The sequence below is a fragment of the Panulirus ornatus genome, chromosome 28 (genome assembly GCF_036320965.1).
Source record: "Panulirus ornatus isolate Po-2019 chromosome 28, ASM3632096v1, whole genome shotgun sequence".
Taxonomy (NCBI): Eukaryota; Metazoa; Arthropoda; class Malacostraca; order Decapoda; family Palinuridae; genus Panulirus; species Panulirus ornatus.
The window spans coordinates 9290001-9304865 of record NC_092251.1 but is presented as its reverse complement, the minus strand read 5'-3'; the positions used below and the strand labels follow the sequence as shown (position 1 = coordinate 9304865).

At 45.1% G+C, this 14865-nt stretch overlaps 1 protein-coding gene across 1 annotated transcript in view; it reads right to left on the bottom strand.

Moving 5' to 3' along the window:
• Positions 1–326: 326 nt before the first annotated feature.
• The window catches only part of LOC139757829 (protein amalgam-like), a 138646-nt gene continuing 124107 nt past the window's right edge, over positions 327–14865 (bottom strand). The window contains exons 2-8 of the mRNA XM_071678720.1: positions 8959–9123; positions 7375–7748; positions 6763–6903; positions 5659–6010; positions 4857–4999; positions 2931–3138; positions 327–2005 (exon numbers count right to left, since the gene is read on the bottom strand). Coding sequence (XP_071534821.1) covers positions 1905–2005; positions 2931–3138; positions 4857–4999; positions 5659–6010; positions 6763–6903; positions 7375–7748; positions 8959–9123 — 1484 coding nt within the window. The 3' untranslated portion in view covers positions 327–1904. The remainder of the gene's footprint in view (positions 2006–2930; positions 3139–4856; positions 5000–5658; positions 6011–6762; positions 6904–7374; positions 7749–8958; positions 9124–14865) is intronic.

Here is a 14865-nt window from a genome sequence, read left to right as displayed (position 1 = left end):
TGTTCAGGATCAAATCCTTTCATCATCATCACACACACAAGTGTGGAAAAGCTGACTGACATCCCCAGTCTACGAGACAATGGTTGTATCTCAGCCAAGGAGGAGGGGAGTTGTGGGGGACACGGAGAGGATTAGCGCCAATTTACTTGAACCAAATTGGAAAAAGTTCGTCGTCAACACAATTCCACATAGAGACACGGGGCTTGGCTTTACTTCCTCGGGACGAGGTGGGAACCAAAGCTTCAAATACCATGTCGTCGTTGCTGAGTCGAAGGAACTTCGAACCATTAACTTGGTCATATAATCTTGGACATGTCACAACGATATCTGTTCAGTTCTGCACAGCAATGTCTGTAGTGTTACGTACTAATCACCAGGGAGAGAAATAGACTGGTATATGGTTTCGAATGCTCATGTTTCCACTGTTCTTTAAACACACACACGGATTCAGAAACCACTCGTCCATACCATATAGATATATATACACACACTCAAACCTTTACCTCATCGATTCTCATTTGTTTTAATCTTATATTAATTCACACACTTAACAACTAGAAACCAGAGATCTGGCATTGCCCTTAACATCAGAAGACACTCGTCATGATGACACAAGATATTGGGCAACTGCCAGTAGTCACGAAGCCTAAGTAACAGCCTTGGCACGCAGAGTAAAGCACAATTATTGTAGCAAAGGTTACATAGTATACTTCATTTTTCTCGCTGTCGTGGTCTGTGATATACGTGATATTAGCCTTCGACAGGTCTTCGTATCTGGTGTATATATATACATATATATATATATATATATATATATATATATATATATATATATATATATATATATATATATATATATATATATATATATATAATGGAGAAAAGGCTATTGGATGACAGGACACACTGATGACGCGCGCACCAATACACACTTAATAGATTGTTTGCTTCTGCGCATCAGACGGCGCATGTGTCTACGCCCCTTATCGTTAGTGAGCGCCGTTCACGTATATACATCCATCCTCAGCGACAGCAGAATGATCTAGTACACCATCGACATCTGTCTGGATTATCAGAGCCCAGATGAGGTGAAGATAGTGTTGGTTCACTTCCAAACACTTTACACCGTTCTGTTTAAACAGAAAATGAAAAAAAGAACAGACTTCACATTAAAAAAGACAAAAAAATATGAGGAAAGAAAAGACTACAGCAATGATAAGCTATCTCCATTCTAGGAGATGATGTTACATCAACCACGCGATGAATTGGCGATCGCCACACATGAGTTAGTCTTGAATGCCACCCTGGACTGGACAGATCTCCTACACACGGCTACTTGCTGCCACGAGTTGGCCTTGCAGCACGGGAGGTGTTCTTGCAAATGACTTCCTCCACAGGCATCTTCCTCCGCTGCAGTGGACTGTGAGTTCGAAGAGACTGAAGAGTTGCGAGCATTTCTTACTCCTTCCTCCATTAAGTTAACCACACGTGTGGCACAGTAACAGTGACTCGTTTCTTGAAATCTGACTCTGTTTCACGGGACACCTAAGATAGTGTTTTCCAGTGTATAGATATCACATCCCATGTCGTTATCTGTCACCGACATGACTGCCCACACAGACATCCCCCAGGTTGTGAAAAACAGGAGGGTCGCACTCTGGTCACATTGCATGAGAATCCATGGCAAGTCTCATCACGATGGGCGAAGTCCTGTCAAGAGGAAAGGAAAAAATATTGTCTCTGAAGAACTCGTCTCTACAGCGTAGGCGACGTAGCCAAAACCCTCGCGTCACTCACACACACACACACACACATACACATACACATGTCACCACCTCCAGTGGTAGTGCTTGTCTTGGGCGGGTTGTGGCTGGGAGAACCTCCCCATCAGCGAGGCTCTGTTACTATAAGGGGGCGAGGAGGAGCGACAGCAGGAGGAGGAGGGTGAACCCCGAAGCTGTGGTCTGGCATCTCGCTCCGCTGGTGGAGGGCAGGACTGCCATCACTGTAATGACAGAACGGGGAAGACAACACAGTGAGAATTGCTGTAGAGGCAATTTCCATGAAGTTCTTGAATGCCATGGCAAAAAAATTAGAAATATAATTAATTACAAGCAATTGTATTGACGAAACAGAGTGGAAGATGGAGCTAATTCAAATGCAGAAGTAAGATAATTAGATGTCATATCGAAACTTGATGATATGACCTCAGTCTCTCGGTAGAATCTATACAGTTTGGATATTTCAGAGACTAAGAAGAGACACACACAAGCAGACGATAACCACACATTTTGAGATATGTTGTTTTTCCTCCTGAATCCCAGTCGGAGAGACAATCATTACCTACAGTTTTAGTCAGATGAGCTGGCTTTGTTATTGATTCTCATAAGCAACTGATGTTTCTATGAAATATCTAATGACGAAGGTCAGAAAGTAAATGGAAATAGACAAGAACCCGCCACCTGAACCATACCTTTCTTGGTCTATAAGGGGACACTACTTGAGCCATGACCTTTCTTGGTGAAGGGAAGGTTGCCTCTCTCTACCAACCACCTGAACCTCAGCTTTTCCTGACGAGGTAGGAGAGGTCGTCTGATTCTACCAACCACCTGAACCTTACCTTTTTTTGAAGGAGAGGTCGTCTGACTCTACCAGCCACCTGAACCTTACCTTTTCTTGAAGAAGGAGAGGTCGTCTGATTCTACCAACCAACTGAACCTCACCTTTTCACGAAGAAGGAGAGGTTGTCTGATTCTACCAACCAACTAAACCTCACCTTTTCCTGACGAAGAAGGAGAGGTTATCTGACTCTACCAACCACCTGAACCTCACCTTTTCCTGACGAAGAAGGAGAGGTTGTCTGATTCTACCGACCAACTGAACCTCACCTTTTCCTGACGAAGGAGGAGAGGTTATCTGACTCTACCAACCTTTCTTGGTGGAGAAGGAGAAGTTCTCTGACTCAGCAGACCAGCCGTACTTGTTTCTGACCCTGACGACGGCGACGTAATCCGTGGCCACCTCCAGCCCCTCCAGCGTGTAGACCATGAAGTGCCGCCGGCCCTCCGTCACCACCTCGGAGTCAACCACCTTGGAGACGTTCTCCCAGGCGCCAGCCATGACCATGGTGCGGTTCCTCTGCAGAAATGGAGGAGGATCCAGCTGTGGTGGTGTGTGTGTGTGTGTCTTAGAAAGAGAAGACTACTATGATTTCTGAGACTGTTGGAGAGGAACAACTTTTTGGAGATGGTTGTTAATTGGCTGCTTGGGCCTGAGCTACACACACACACACACACACACACACACACACACACACACACACGATAAAACTAGATTTATACAAGCTATGATAATTGTAGAAACTACAAAAATGATGAACTCATTATTGTGGAAACATATGTTGGATGATGGGTTGGCATAGCCATGACAGTTCAGCGTTATGAAAGGCCATAAGAATTTTAAGCTGAAGGAATTTGAACATTAGTTACAGACGCAAAGTGGAAGTTAAAGGGAGATAGATCTACGTATGTAGCTCAGTGAAAACGAATGTGTCAAAAAATTGAAAGAGCTTTGGCTGTACAACGAAGAAGATATGGGAGGCTCATTAGCTAACCAGAATATGAAAGGTATAAGAGAACAAGCAATGAACATGGCAGAATAATACTGGTGGAACAGAGATTCTTTGAAAAAAAAAAATACTGTTGACAGACAAGGCAGGAGGTGATACGAAACCTTTAGATCAATTCTTCAATAGAATGTCGTCAGTTAAATAGTAGCCAATCAGGGAAAGAGTTCACAGGGAAAAGTTGTATAGGATGATGTTAAGACACATTAGAAGCTGAATGACAATTTTTAAAAGTGTTTACACCGTGGTAGACGTTATGGCCCCTACATCAGTAAGATAGACTGGGGAACAGCTGCTGCTGAACTGCAGACCAGTCCTCATAACGAGTGCTATTAAGATATTGGAAAAGATAATCAGTAAACAAATGTTTGATTACCTGGAAAGGAATACTTGCCTAAGATATTACAAGGATTTCGAGAAAGGGGTTCAGGTGTCAAAAAACCTAATCAGACTTCTGTGAGGGAGTGATCCCCAATTTAGAGAAAGGGGTTCAGGTGTCAAAAAACCTAATCAGACTTCTATAAGGAAGTGAACCCCATTTTAGAGAAAGGGGTTCAGGTGTCAAAAAACCTAATCAGACTTCTATAAGGAAGTGAACCCCATTTTAGAGAAAGGGGTTCAGGTGTCAAAAAACCTAATCAGACTTCTATGAGGGAGTGAACCCCATTTTAGAATATGCTTCTCAAGTCTGGTCACCACACTAATGGGGAAGGCCTAGAGCGTGAAAACGCGAACGATACCATGATTAAGAGAGTCTGGCTTACGGTGAGAGGCCAGAACCCATAGAGTTCTTCACGACAAAAGAGAGGAGAGTAAGGGGTGATTTGATCACAAGTTTTCAAACCAGTCTAGTGATGAAGGTACATTATACACCGAAAAGAACTGAGCAACCAGAGACTTATTAAAGACATTACACAAGTTGTGAGGATCGGTGGAAGGTACTTATGAGTAATGTCCCCAAGTGTGAGGACTGGGGTTTATATGCTTACGTATGACATCCCTATAGGACGAGGGTTGATGGTACTCACCTTCCAAGCCCCAGGTGTGAGGACTGGTAACTTACTCACCTGCCACACGCCCCCAGGTATGAGAACTGGTGGTAGGCGCTCATCTTCCACGGTGTGAGGACTGGTGGTAGGCGCTCATCTTCCACGCTCCAAGTGTGAGGACTGGTGGCGGATACTCACCTTCCACGCCTCCCAGGTGTGAGGACTGGTGTTAAGGTACTCACCTGCCATGCCCCTAGGTGGGTCTTGCGGTACTTGATGAGGAACTCGGTGATGCGATCGTAGCTCTCCGTCTCCCAAGTGAGGGTATACCTGTTGCTCTCCCCTCCGGTGGGGCTGCTCGTCACTTGAGGTATCTTCGGTAGACCTAGTGAGGCAGAGGGAACGTGACACAACATTCAAAACTCCACCAACATTAGAGAAAGACATTATGAAGTGCCTCATCATAGTACCTATGGAGAATGTGTTTCATGGCTGGTGTAATTTGCAATGTCCTTTTCCACTCGCTTGTTGCACAGAGCCCTATGATCACCTAAGGAGTCTGCACTATGAAACCTATCATAAGTGCTCAACACTCTGACTTTCTCTCATCCATATCTGATTTGCTCGTGATGTTATAATACTCTGCTGGCCAGACAGTACTCTGTAACAAGCTTTTGCTGCCGTGTCAATATCCTATGCCAGTTCTGCTGTATGTGTACTTCAGATTTGAATGGTGCAGAAATTTCCCAACTCTTGTCTTCTACGCGCCTTCGAGCAGAGGAACTCCCTCCCAGCACGCGTCTTGCCCTCTGTATATACCCCTCTCATTCACTGCGTTAATACTAGTAGAAGGACTTAGTGGTTATAATGATATGAGTGTCTGTGGAACACGTCATCTGCCGATGCAAACCTGTATGTTTTCCCTTGGATAATCTTAAGTGTGAAAAGAACTTTACGTCTGTCTCTGGAGTAAGACAGACAATTGGGATCTATGTCTTACCTCTGTCTCTGGAGTAAGACAGACAGTTGGGATCTATGTCTTACCTGTCATCTGTATCAGAGCGTTCTTCTGACCGTGGGCGTTCTCAGCGATGCACACGTATTCCCCGAAGTCCTTTTCCGTGACTTGATCGATGGTGAGCGTGTGGCGGTGGGCTACGTGGGTCTGGCTCAGGTGGGCGTCGTAGGTGGTGTGGGTGCGGGAGGAGGGCTGCTGCTGCTGCTGCTGCTGTTGCTGTTGCTGCTGTTGCTGCTGTTGGGGAAGGTGCAGCTGGGTGTCCATGAGGGTGTCAGGCAGTGGATGGCCTTTGTGAGTCCACACTACGTCGGGCGGTGGTCGGCCGTGCACCACACACACCAGCTCGACCTGGTCGCCCTCGCCCGTCCTCACGATGGACTGAGGAAACAAGTTTTGTCTCGTTTTATCTCTACAATACGTCACAGGATCGACTTACCCTCAGAACTAAGGGTCTTTGAGTCTCTCTTTTTTTTTCGAGAATTTTTAAGTTTCGAGAAAGGCCCTAGTGCAAAGGAAAGATGTTAGAGGAAAAAAGACACAGACACTAGCACGGTATATCATCTCTGGCAGTGTTGGCATATCTACCTCGACCAGACACAGCATGTCGCAGGGGGCACGGCAGATGGCCAAGGGACTCACCTGTTGCCAGGAGAGAGACTCACCTGTTGCCAGGAGAGAGACTCACCTGTTGCCAGGGGTGGTGACTCACCTGTTGCCAGGGGTGGTGACTCACCTGTTGCCAGGGGTGGTGACTCACCTGTTGCTAGGGGGACTCACCTGTTGCCAGGGGAGACTCACCTGTTGCCAGGGGAGACTCACCTGTTGCTAGGGGGACTCACCTATTACCAGGGGAGACTCATCTGTTGCCAGGCGGGGGACTCACCTGTTGCCAGGGGTGGTGACTCACCTGTTGCCAGGGGGGAACTCACCTGTTGCCAGGGGTGGGGACTCACCTGTTGCCAGGGGAGACTCACCTGTTTCCAGGGGTGGGGACTCACCTGTTGCCAGGGGTGGTGACTCACTTGTTGCCAGGGGTGGTGACTCACCTGTTGCCACGGGTGGTGGGTGACTCACCTGTTGCCACGGGTGGTGGGGGACTCACCTGTTGCCACGGGTGGTGGGGGACTCACCTGTTGTGTGATGATCTCTGGCGGGTACTCGACGGTGAGGGACATGGCGGCCGAGGCTGGCTCACCGATGCCGTTGTCAGCAGTACACAAGTACGTGCCCTCCATGTGACGGTCCACCCTCTCCAGCGTCAGCCTGTGGCCCTGTTGGGGATATGATGCCTCACCTTCGGGTAAAATGTCAGAGAGTAATAAATAATGAGCAGAGGCCGGATGGGTGATTGCTCTTCTTATCACTGATTCATTTCATGTCGAAGACTCCAATTACGAAGGAAATTTCTCCACGAAGCCATTAACGTTATACAGATATCAAGAAAAGGTGAGAAAAGTAACGAGATGAGGAGAAAAGAAGGAGAGAATATGAGATTTTGAGATGTATGTAGAACCTGTTCGGGAAAACATAATTTTAAGAAATCCAAAGCTTAGCGGTGGAGAGGAGGAAATAGACGTCACAACTCGTCTTCCTTGAGCCTCCAACGGCCACGTCTACCTCTTCCTTTGCTAACCTTATCGCTTGATTACTCGGTCAGTGAAAGTAAAGTGAAGTAAATACATTGAGACCCTGGACTCCATTGGATGTAGATACGTGAGTGTTAAGCATCTGTGGCCACTGACCTGTTGACTGTGTTGCCCAGAAGGAAGAGGACCTTCCTGACGAGACCAGCGGATGATCGGCTCGGGGTTACCATGCGCTTTACACTCGAGGGTCACGCTCTTGTCTTTGGCCACATGCTGCTCGGGAGGCACCATCGTCCTGACTGAGGGCGCGTACTGGACGTCCAGGGTGTGTCGCAGCTGCACGGGAGGTTCCAGGTCGAACTGGCAGATGAAGGTTCCAGCGTCTCGGGGCCGAGTGTGGGAGATGGTGAGGCGCGACCCATCCACCGTCATTCGTGGGTCTGGCGCCACTTTGTCACTCCCGACGGATATCAACTTCTCGCTGCCACCGCTGGCTGGCACCTTCTTGATGATCAGCCTCAGCTTCCCGCCTGAGGAAGGAGCGTAGAGCCAGAGAGAGAGACCAAAATGAGCATAGATGAAAGGCCATGGTATCCCCCTGTTGTAGATAGCAAACTGTTCTCTTCACATACGAAATAATTAGATACAGATTATTGATAATATTGTCTTATCTTATTGTTACTGTAGTCTTATCTAATTACACCAAATACAAGTATACTAGATAAGTAGATACAGATCATTGTTAATGTTATCTTATCTAATTGCACCAGATACAAGTATACTAAATAAGTAGATATAGATCATTGTTACTGTAGTCTTATCTGATTACACCAAATACAAGTATACTAATTAAGTAGATACAGATCATTGTTACTGTAGTCTTATCTGATTACACCAAATATAAGTATACTAAATAAGTAGATACACATCATTGTTACTGTAGTCTTACCATATCTCATTACATTAAATACAGTTTGTTTTTATCAGTCTTACAATATGTAATGGCATCAATATTCACACTTACCCCACAAAATACGTTTTGATAACAATATCTACAGAGTATATGCTGATAGAATGCATTCAGGACCAAACATTACATCAATTGCAGTTTTTTAATCATGCTGTTTAAAGATCTAGTTGCCGAACAACCGTCAGAAATGAAAATAGAAATAATAAAGCTCAATGATCACACCAAAAAAAGCGTGTTTAAGTACTAACCAGAGGGCATCCGAATCGGCTTTCCATTTCTGGAGTAAGTACGGACGACACTGGGTTAGGAATGGTACCTTTGGTTGAGTTCGTTTTGATTCGATTTGGTCAGGTTAGGCGTAGGTTCCATCAAGTTTGGTGTGGTTAGGTTAGTTGACGTGTGGTATCATAGGCAGTTATATAGGATGTCTTGTGTACGGTGGAGATCAGATCAAGAGCAGGAAGTGGATGAACAGCCGGAGTGAACTGTGGACCGACTGCCACAACCAGGACTGGAACCTAAGCGCTCGATCCTGGACGGCACCGCGAATGCGTCACGGTCAGGGACGCTCACCGCTCCACCCCAGTTCATTTGATCTGGTCATGGTATGTGGCGCGTGCCACGGGCCCAAGCCTTGGCTGTAGGCAGGGGTGTAGACAACTCACGAGAGCAGCAGCAGCAATGCGGCTGAGAGAGAGAGAGAGAGAGAGAGAGAGAGAGAGAGAGAGAGAGAGAGAGAGAGAGAGAGAGAGAGAGAGGTAAAAACCGACCTGGGTTGTCGACGTCGCACGGGATGATGACGGACTGGCCCACCTCCACTGTGAAGGTCTGGGGTCGCGCTAGGAAGGTGGGGGGTTCCGACCCCGCCTCCTGGTCATAGTAGTAGTCCCGGTACTCGAAGTCCTGCTGGTTGTCATGGTAGCCCTTAGACAGGCCTGTGGAGAGAGTGTGGGAATTAGTTTTGGTCATGGAAAAAGAGATAATGTCTGGCAAGATTCCTCCTTCAGTGCCGTTCTTTCTGCCTCTTCCCTTTGGTTGCGTGTGATGAATGTGCCTCAGTGTCTGTGTGTGTGTGTGTGGGTGTGTGTGTGGGTGTGTAGGTGTCTGTCTGTGAATGGATATAAGAGTATGAGTGAAAATGACTCAGTCAGATTAACGTAAGGAAAAAAAGAAACTTGAAATACGTAACTAAATATTATCTGTAGCCCAAGGAACCCCTTCTGGGACATTTATAACCTTGTGGTTGCGCTACAATCAGCAGCAAGACCAAGATGGACTCTTCTCGAGCGAAAGATCCTTACATAACGACCTCTCCTCCCTTCTCGTCAACCACACAGCCTCCCTTCTTCAACTCAGGGCGTAACCCAAAATGAGACAGAGTGCGATGACACAAGTACCTAAATCTAAGCCACCCTAAAAGTAAATGCCTCTATACCTACAGGGAGCTGTACACTGCTCCTCGCCTCACCCTAAAAGTAAATGCCTCTATACCTACAGGGAGCTGTACACTGCTCCTCGCCTCACCCTAAAAGTAAATGCCTCTATACCTACAGGGAGCTGTACACTGCTCCTCGCCTCTTGGCTGACCTGGAGTGTTAACGAACCTCAGGGTGACGGTCAACACCACAACTTTGCCCAGACTTTAATAACTCACTTTGCCAACTTCCTCGGCCCCATCAAAGTTGGTCCCTAAGTGTACCCGAACTTCCATAAACTTTGGTTATTTGTACTCCGTCCCCGCGGCTGGGGCTTCCCTCCTATATGCTGCTTGATTTTGACAGTTTACATCAGTTTACGTATGGGCTGTCGTCTGGCCAATAGATAGATATGCACCCCTCTTGGTTGAGGGGTTGAGAGGATGCGCGTTTATCAAGTGACTTAAACTGAAGAGAGAAATGCCAAGCGATTTGTGAAGACCGAAGTCATAGGCAGGTTGTTCTGCTTCCAGGTGAACTTCCCCAAAGCTGGTGGTCAGTCAGTGAATAAAACACGCGTCACCTACATATCAGTTTTTATCCACTCGTAAAGGAACACAAGGTCTGTTTACTTTTCATTTTTCCTCCTTTGTAAATCCCCCATAATGACTCGTCAGCTTCATAGCTTTCGATTAATTTCAAACCCATAAAATCTTCTCCTTTTCATCTTTTGAAGTCTCCATTTTCGGTCAATCTCCTGTGTTTGGAAGGCAAGTCATGTTATTGTGACAATGTACTTCAGTTGGAATCTACTTCATTCCATTCGTCTGCACCAGTTAATTATTACAGGCAGCTGCTCTTCACTTATGATTGTTTTCAAGAAACTTAATTGTAATGAGATGATCTCAGAAAAAACGAGGAACCACGGAACACAGATTTCAGTGGCAGAAAACGTCATCGAGGGGGAACTGTCATATCAGAGATACCATTATTGTCATCCATACTCCTTAGTTAAGACTCCCTTGTGAGGCTGCTACTTTGATAGTGGATTTCCAGTTGATGCTCTGCCATTGTTTCATTGTGGCATCACAAAAAATAAGGCAAACGTTTGTCTATTAGCGTTTTTTTTAGCGTCTTCACTTAGGGATTAGGTGAGGCGTACGTCATTAGCGTCCCTTCGATCTCTTCCTTCCTTGATTCGAGAGTAGTGCATCTCTCTCTCTCTCTCTCTCTCTCTCTCTCTCTCTCTCTCTCTCTCTCTCTCTCTCTCTCTCTCTCTCTGCAGTGATAGATCTATCCCTATTTCATTTCAATAGGCCCATATCTATTTCGTATATCATTCCGTCTATCTTCCTCTCGTTACACTTCGAACTATTCAGTCAGTCCACCTCTATACGTCTATTCTCTATCTACCCACCTATCTATTTTCCTCCACAGCACGTCCCGTCCTCCATCCATCTATCTATCCATTCATCTCCCTCCCCTTCACGTCCTTACCTCAGGTCAACGAAGCAAGGGCGCCGCCCACCCGGCGTAAGAATAATTTCCCCCAACATAACGATTCGCGGGAGGCTGGCTGCACCTTTACATTTTGTCAACGCGATTCAGAATCCCCGTGTTTACCCTGCCATCACACGCACGGCTGGCGGCGGCTGCTGTGCTTGGCTCTCTCATCCGTCCATAACCTCTGGAGTGGAGGGTTGGAGAGAGGCGTGGGTCTAGCGACACCTCTTCTTTGACGTTCATCCACGGGCGCTGTGTTCGTCGCTCACGCCTGGATTTGTTGTCGTTCCCTCACACCTGGTTCTCGATACTCATCCTTTCGTGGCGTCTCCTCCTCTCGTATCTGATCGGCTGCTGCCTCACCATCATGGGTTTTGATTCACTCTACACCTAGTTCTGGTGTTCCCTCACCGATCTCACATCCTTCATACGCGATTGTGGTGTTTTCCCACAGTTTCCACGTCTCGTACACCCGATACTTAGTATTCCTTTTTGTACATCTGGCTCCAGCTTTCATACCACCTCACACCTGCCTCCTGTGTTCCTCCAACGACCCCACGAACCTTTGCCTTTCTTACACCCGGCTTTCAGACCCACTTCACAACCATGGTACTTCACATACATGGCTCTAGCGTTCTTCCACGGCCTTCAGCTCTCATCAACAGCCCTTTTCCCCCCACACATGTGCCTCATCCTTTCCCATCCGGCTGGACGGTGAGGCAGTCAGAGGAGAGGTAGGATGAGGAGAAACGGGAAAGAGAAACAGGAGTCTAACTGGAGGGAGTGGTGCAGGAGAACTCCTAACAGCCATTTATAGAAAATGGACAAACTTTAGAATGAATTGATGTATATTTAATTGATAACAGGCCATGAATTTCTGTTTTGATATTCTAATTTTTTTTTCCAATTCTCTGAAACATGTTTTTGTCGCATACCAAAATTCAACAAGACCGACTTGAAATTCTTAAGGTTAATGATACATAGAGTTTCAGAGGACGGTCACATGATCTGAGAAAAATTCTCCATCTCCCACCTTGACCATCTGAAAGTCATGTGCTTAACAGTATTTCGCAGACAACCTACCCCAATAGTGCGTTGTAAGGAAAGTAAAAAAAGATGAGAGGAAATCTATAGTTGATGTATCTTTCGTAATACAGTATCATACACGAATTCTTATACTTAGATGAACGTGTATAGTGAGGTATGAATTCCATATCATACCTACCTGGACAGAAAGTTGTGAATTACTGAGGAATGTTGATAAGCGATCATCACATGTGGCCAGCCTTAGAGAACAGCCATTCCATTTCTTTTCCCGATGAGTCAGATCTATCGATGGCAACATTAAGAGAAGCAGTCTTACCTCTTGAGATAAAACCAAATGTGTCTAAACACATGAGCGGTAATGGTACAGCCACTACAAAAGGGGTACAACCAGCTTTAAAAACGTGTTCACAGATGAGATAACCAACTATATAGTGTGGTATATCCATTCATCAACGTCATCTCTCACGCTGTATCGGCACTATAAGCTACATGGGTTCCAACACTTTACGCTTATAACCAATGGTGTTGGTGAATGCAATTTGTAACACAGCCAACCACATAGACAAGGTACACGTGTAAGCCTAGTCCAACACTCTGTTAGGAGAATGTACCAAACCATGATGACGATTATGCTGTGATGATGCCAGAATATAAACACGAGAGGAGTGAGGGTGGAGAGAGAGTGGGAGGGAGGGAGGGAGATTTACGACAGGGATTTACAGAGATTTAACCGCTAATTTTCTGCGCTCTTAAATCCGCACATTATCTACACGGATTGCATTATGTAGCGAAAGTACGGATTGCATTATGTAGCGAAAGTACGGATTGCATTTTGTAGCGGAAGTACGGATTGCATTTTGTAGCGGAAGTACGGATTGCATTTTGTAGCGAAAGTACGGATTGCATCTTGTAGCGGAAGTACGGATTGCATTTTGTAAAGAGTGCGAAATTACGCTGGAGTATTCTAGACCAGGGACTTTAGCGAGCTACACCCATTTACATACTGGTATAACCACGCTATAACCATCTTATAACCAACGTATGCTACAGCTAATATCAGGCAGTGTGGTTCGTATTCGCACTTAGGCAAACAGATAAGAGCGCTTTTAGAATATTTGACGCACTCATTACCTGATTAAGGTAACCCCTTTTGATGCAATTATTACGTAACTAGGAGGCAGGCAATTCATGCCTTTGGTTATTCGATAATTAGTAGATTCTTTGCAGGGTCAAAAGTAGATATCAGATGATAAGTAGATCAAAAGTTATTCAAGAATAAAGGGTTTAAGGTAAAAACTACGTTTCATTATGATAATCATGTGTTATCAAGTATATCAAGTCAAGAATTATCAGAGATAACAGATAATCAGTACACTTTGGACTGACAGACATTAGTATGATTATCATAGTACATTTGTATGATTCGTTTTTGTTTGGTTTTCATAATTCATCGTCATTTTCCCGCGTGAGCGAGAGAGCGCCAAGAACAGACGAAGAAAGGCATCAGTCGCTCATATCCATTCTCTAGCTGTCATGTGCAATGTACCGAAACCACAGCTCCCTATGCACAACCAAGCCCCACAGACCTTTCCATGGCTTATCCCGGCCGCTTCACATGCTCTGGTTCAGTCCATTGACAGCACGTCGACCCCTGTATACGAAATCGTTCCGATTCACTCTATCCCGTGCACGCCTTTCACCTTCTTGCATATTCAGGCCCCGAAAACTCAAAATCTTTTTCATTAAAACAGAGAAGATCACTGTCCTATGAAGATTAATATGAGTTTTAATGGCAATGATAATCTCTAATTTCCACCCACACCTTCCTCCCTGCCTATATCATACATGGAGGGAACTTAGCGAGTGGAGGGAATTCCACAGACACCAGTCGTATCCATACAGGCGTTGAAACGACCCAAAAACTAGTGAGATGCGTTCTTATAGGCAATTCATTTCTAGGGCCAATATAGAGCTCGATATAGCCAGTTAGATTATGTTTTTTTTTAACAGGCTGGACATTTCACTTTATAGCCAAATTAATTCTTACAGCCAATTCATAGCCAAATATATTTCTTATAGCCGATGCATTCCTTAAGATAAGTTCCTTAAACCTTCATATAATCCTATTTTTATGATCGGTAAGACTCTATAATATGTATTTCGTACCCTCCATACATCCTCAGAAGCCACTAGTGTGTTCTTCATTTGAAGAACTTCACCTCACAAACTCCAAATGTCACAATATCTACCCATTTCTGTCCTTATAACCAATACATTTATCTTCAGTGTTAGCCCACTTCTTTCCCACAGTACTGTAAAGTATTCTCTCGTGTGGCATTGGGTCAACATGGAAATCATTCAACACACACACACACACACACACACACACACACACACTCTCACATTTTCATTCGAATGGCCATGCACGAAAGGCTGGTCTGTGTCATGCAGGGGGAGGGGAAAAAAATTTTTGTACCGAGTGTTGGTGATAGAGTACGGCATGAAGCACTTGCCTAATGCCTAACATCAGAATGTTTTTGAAATGGTGAGATACGCGAACGCTGCAGGAAATTATACTAGGTGTCTATATATGTACGTTTATATATATATATATATATATATATATATATATATATATATATATATATATATATATATATATATATATATATATATATATATATATATATATATATATTCTTTCTTTCATAC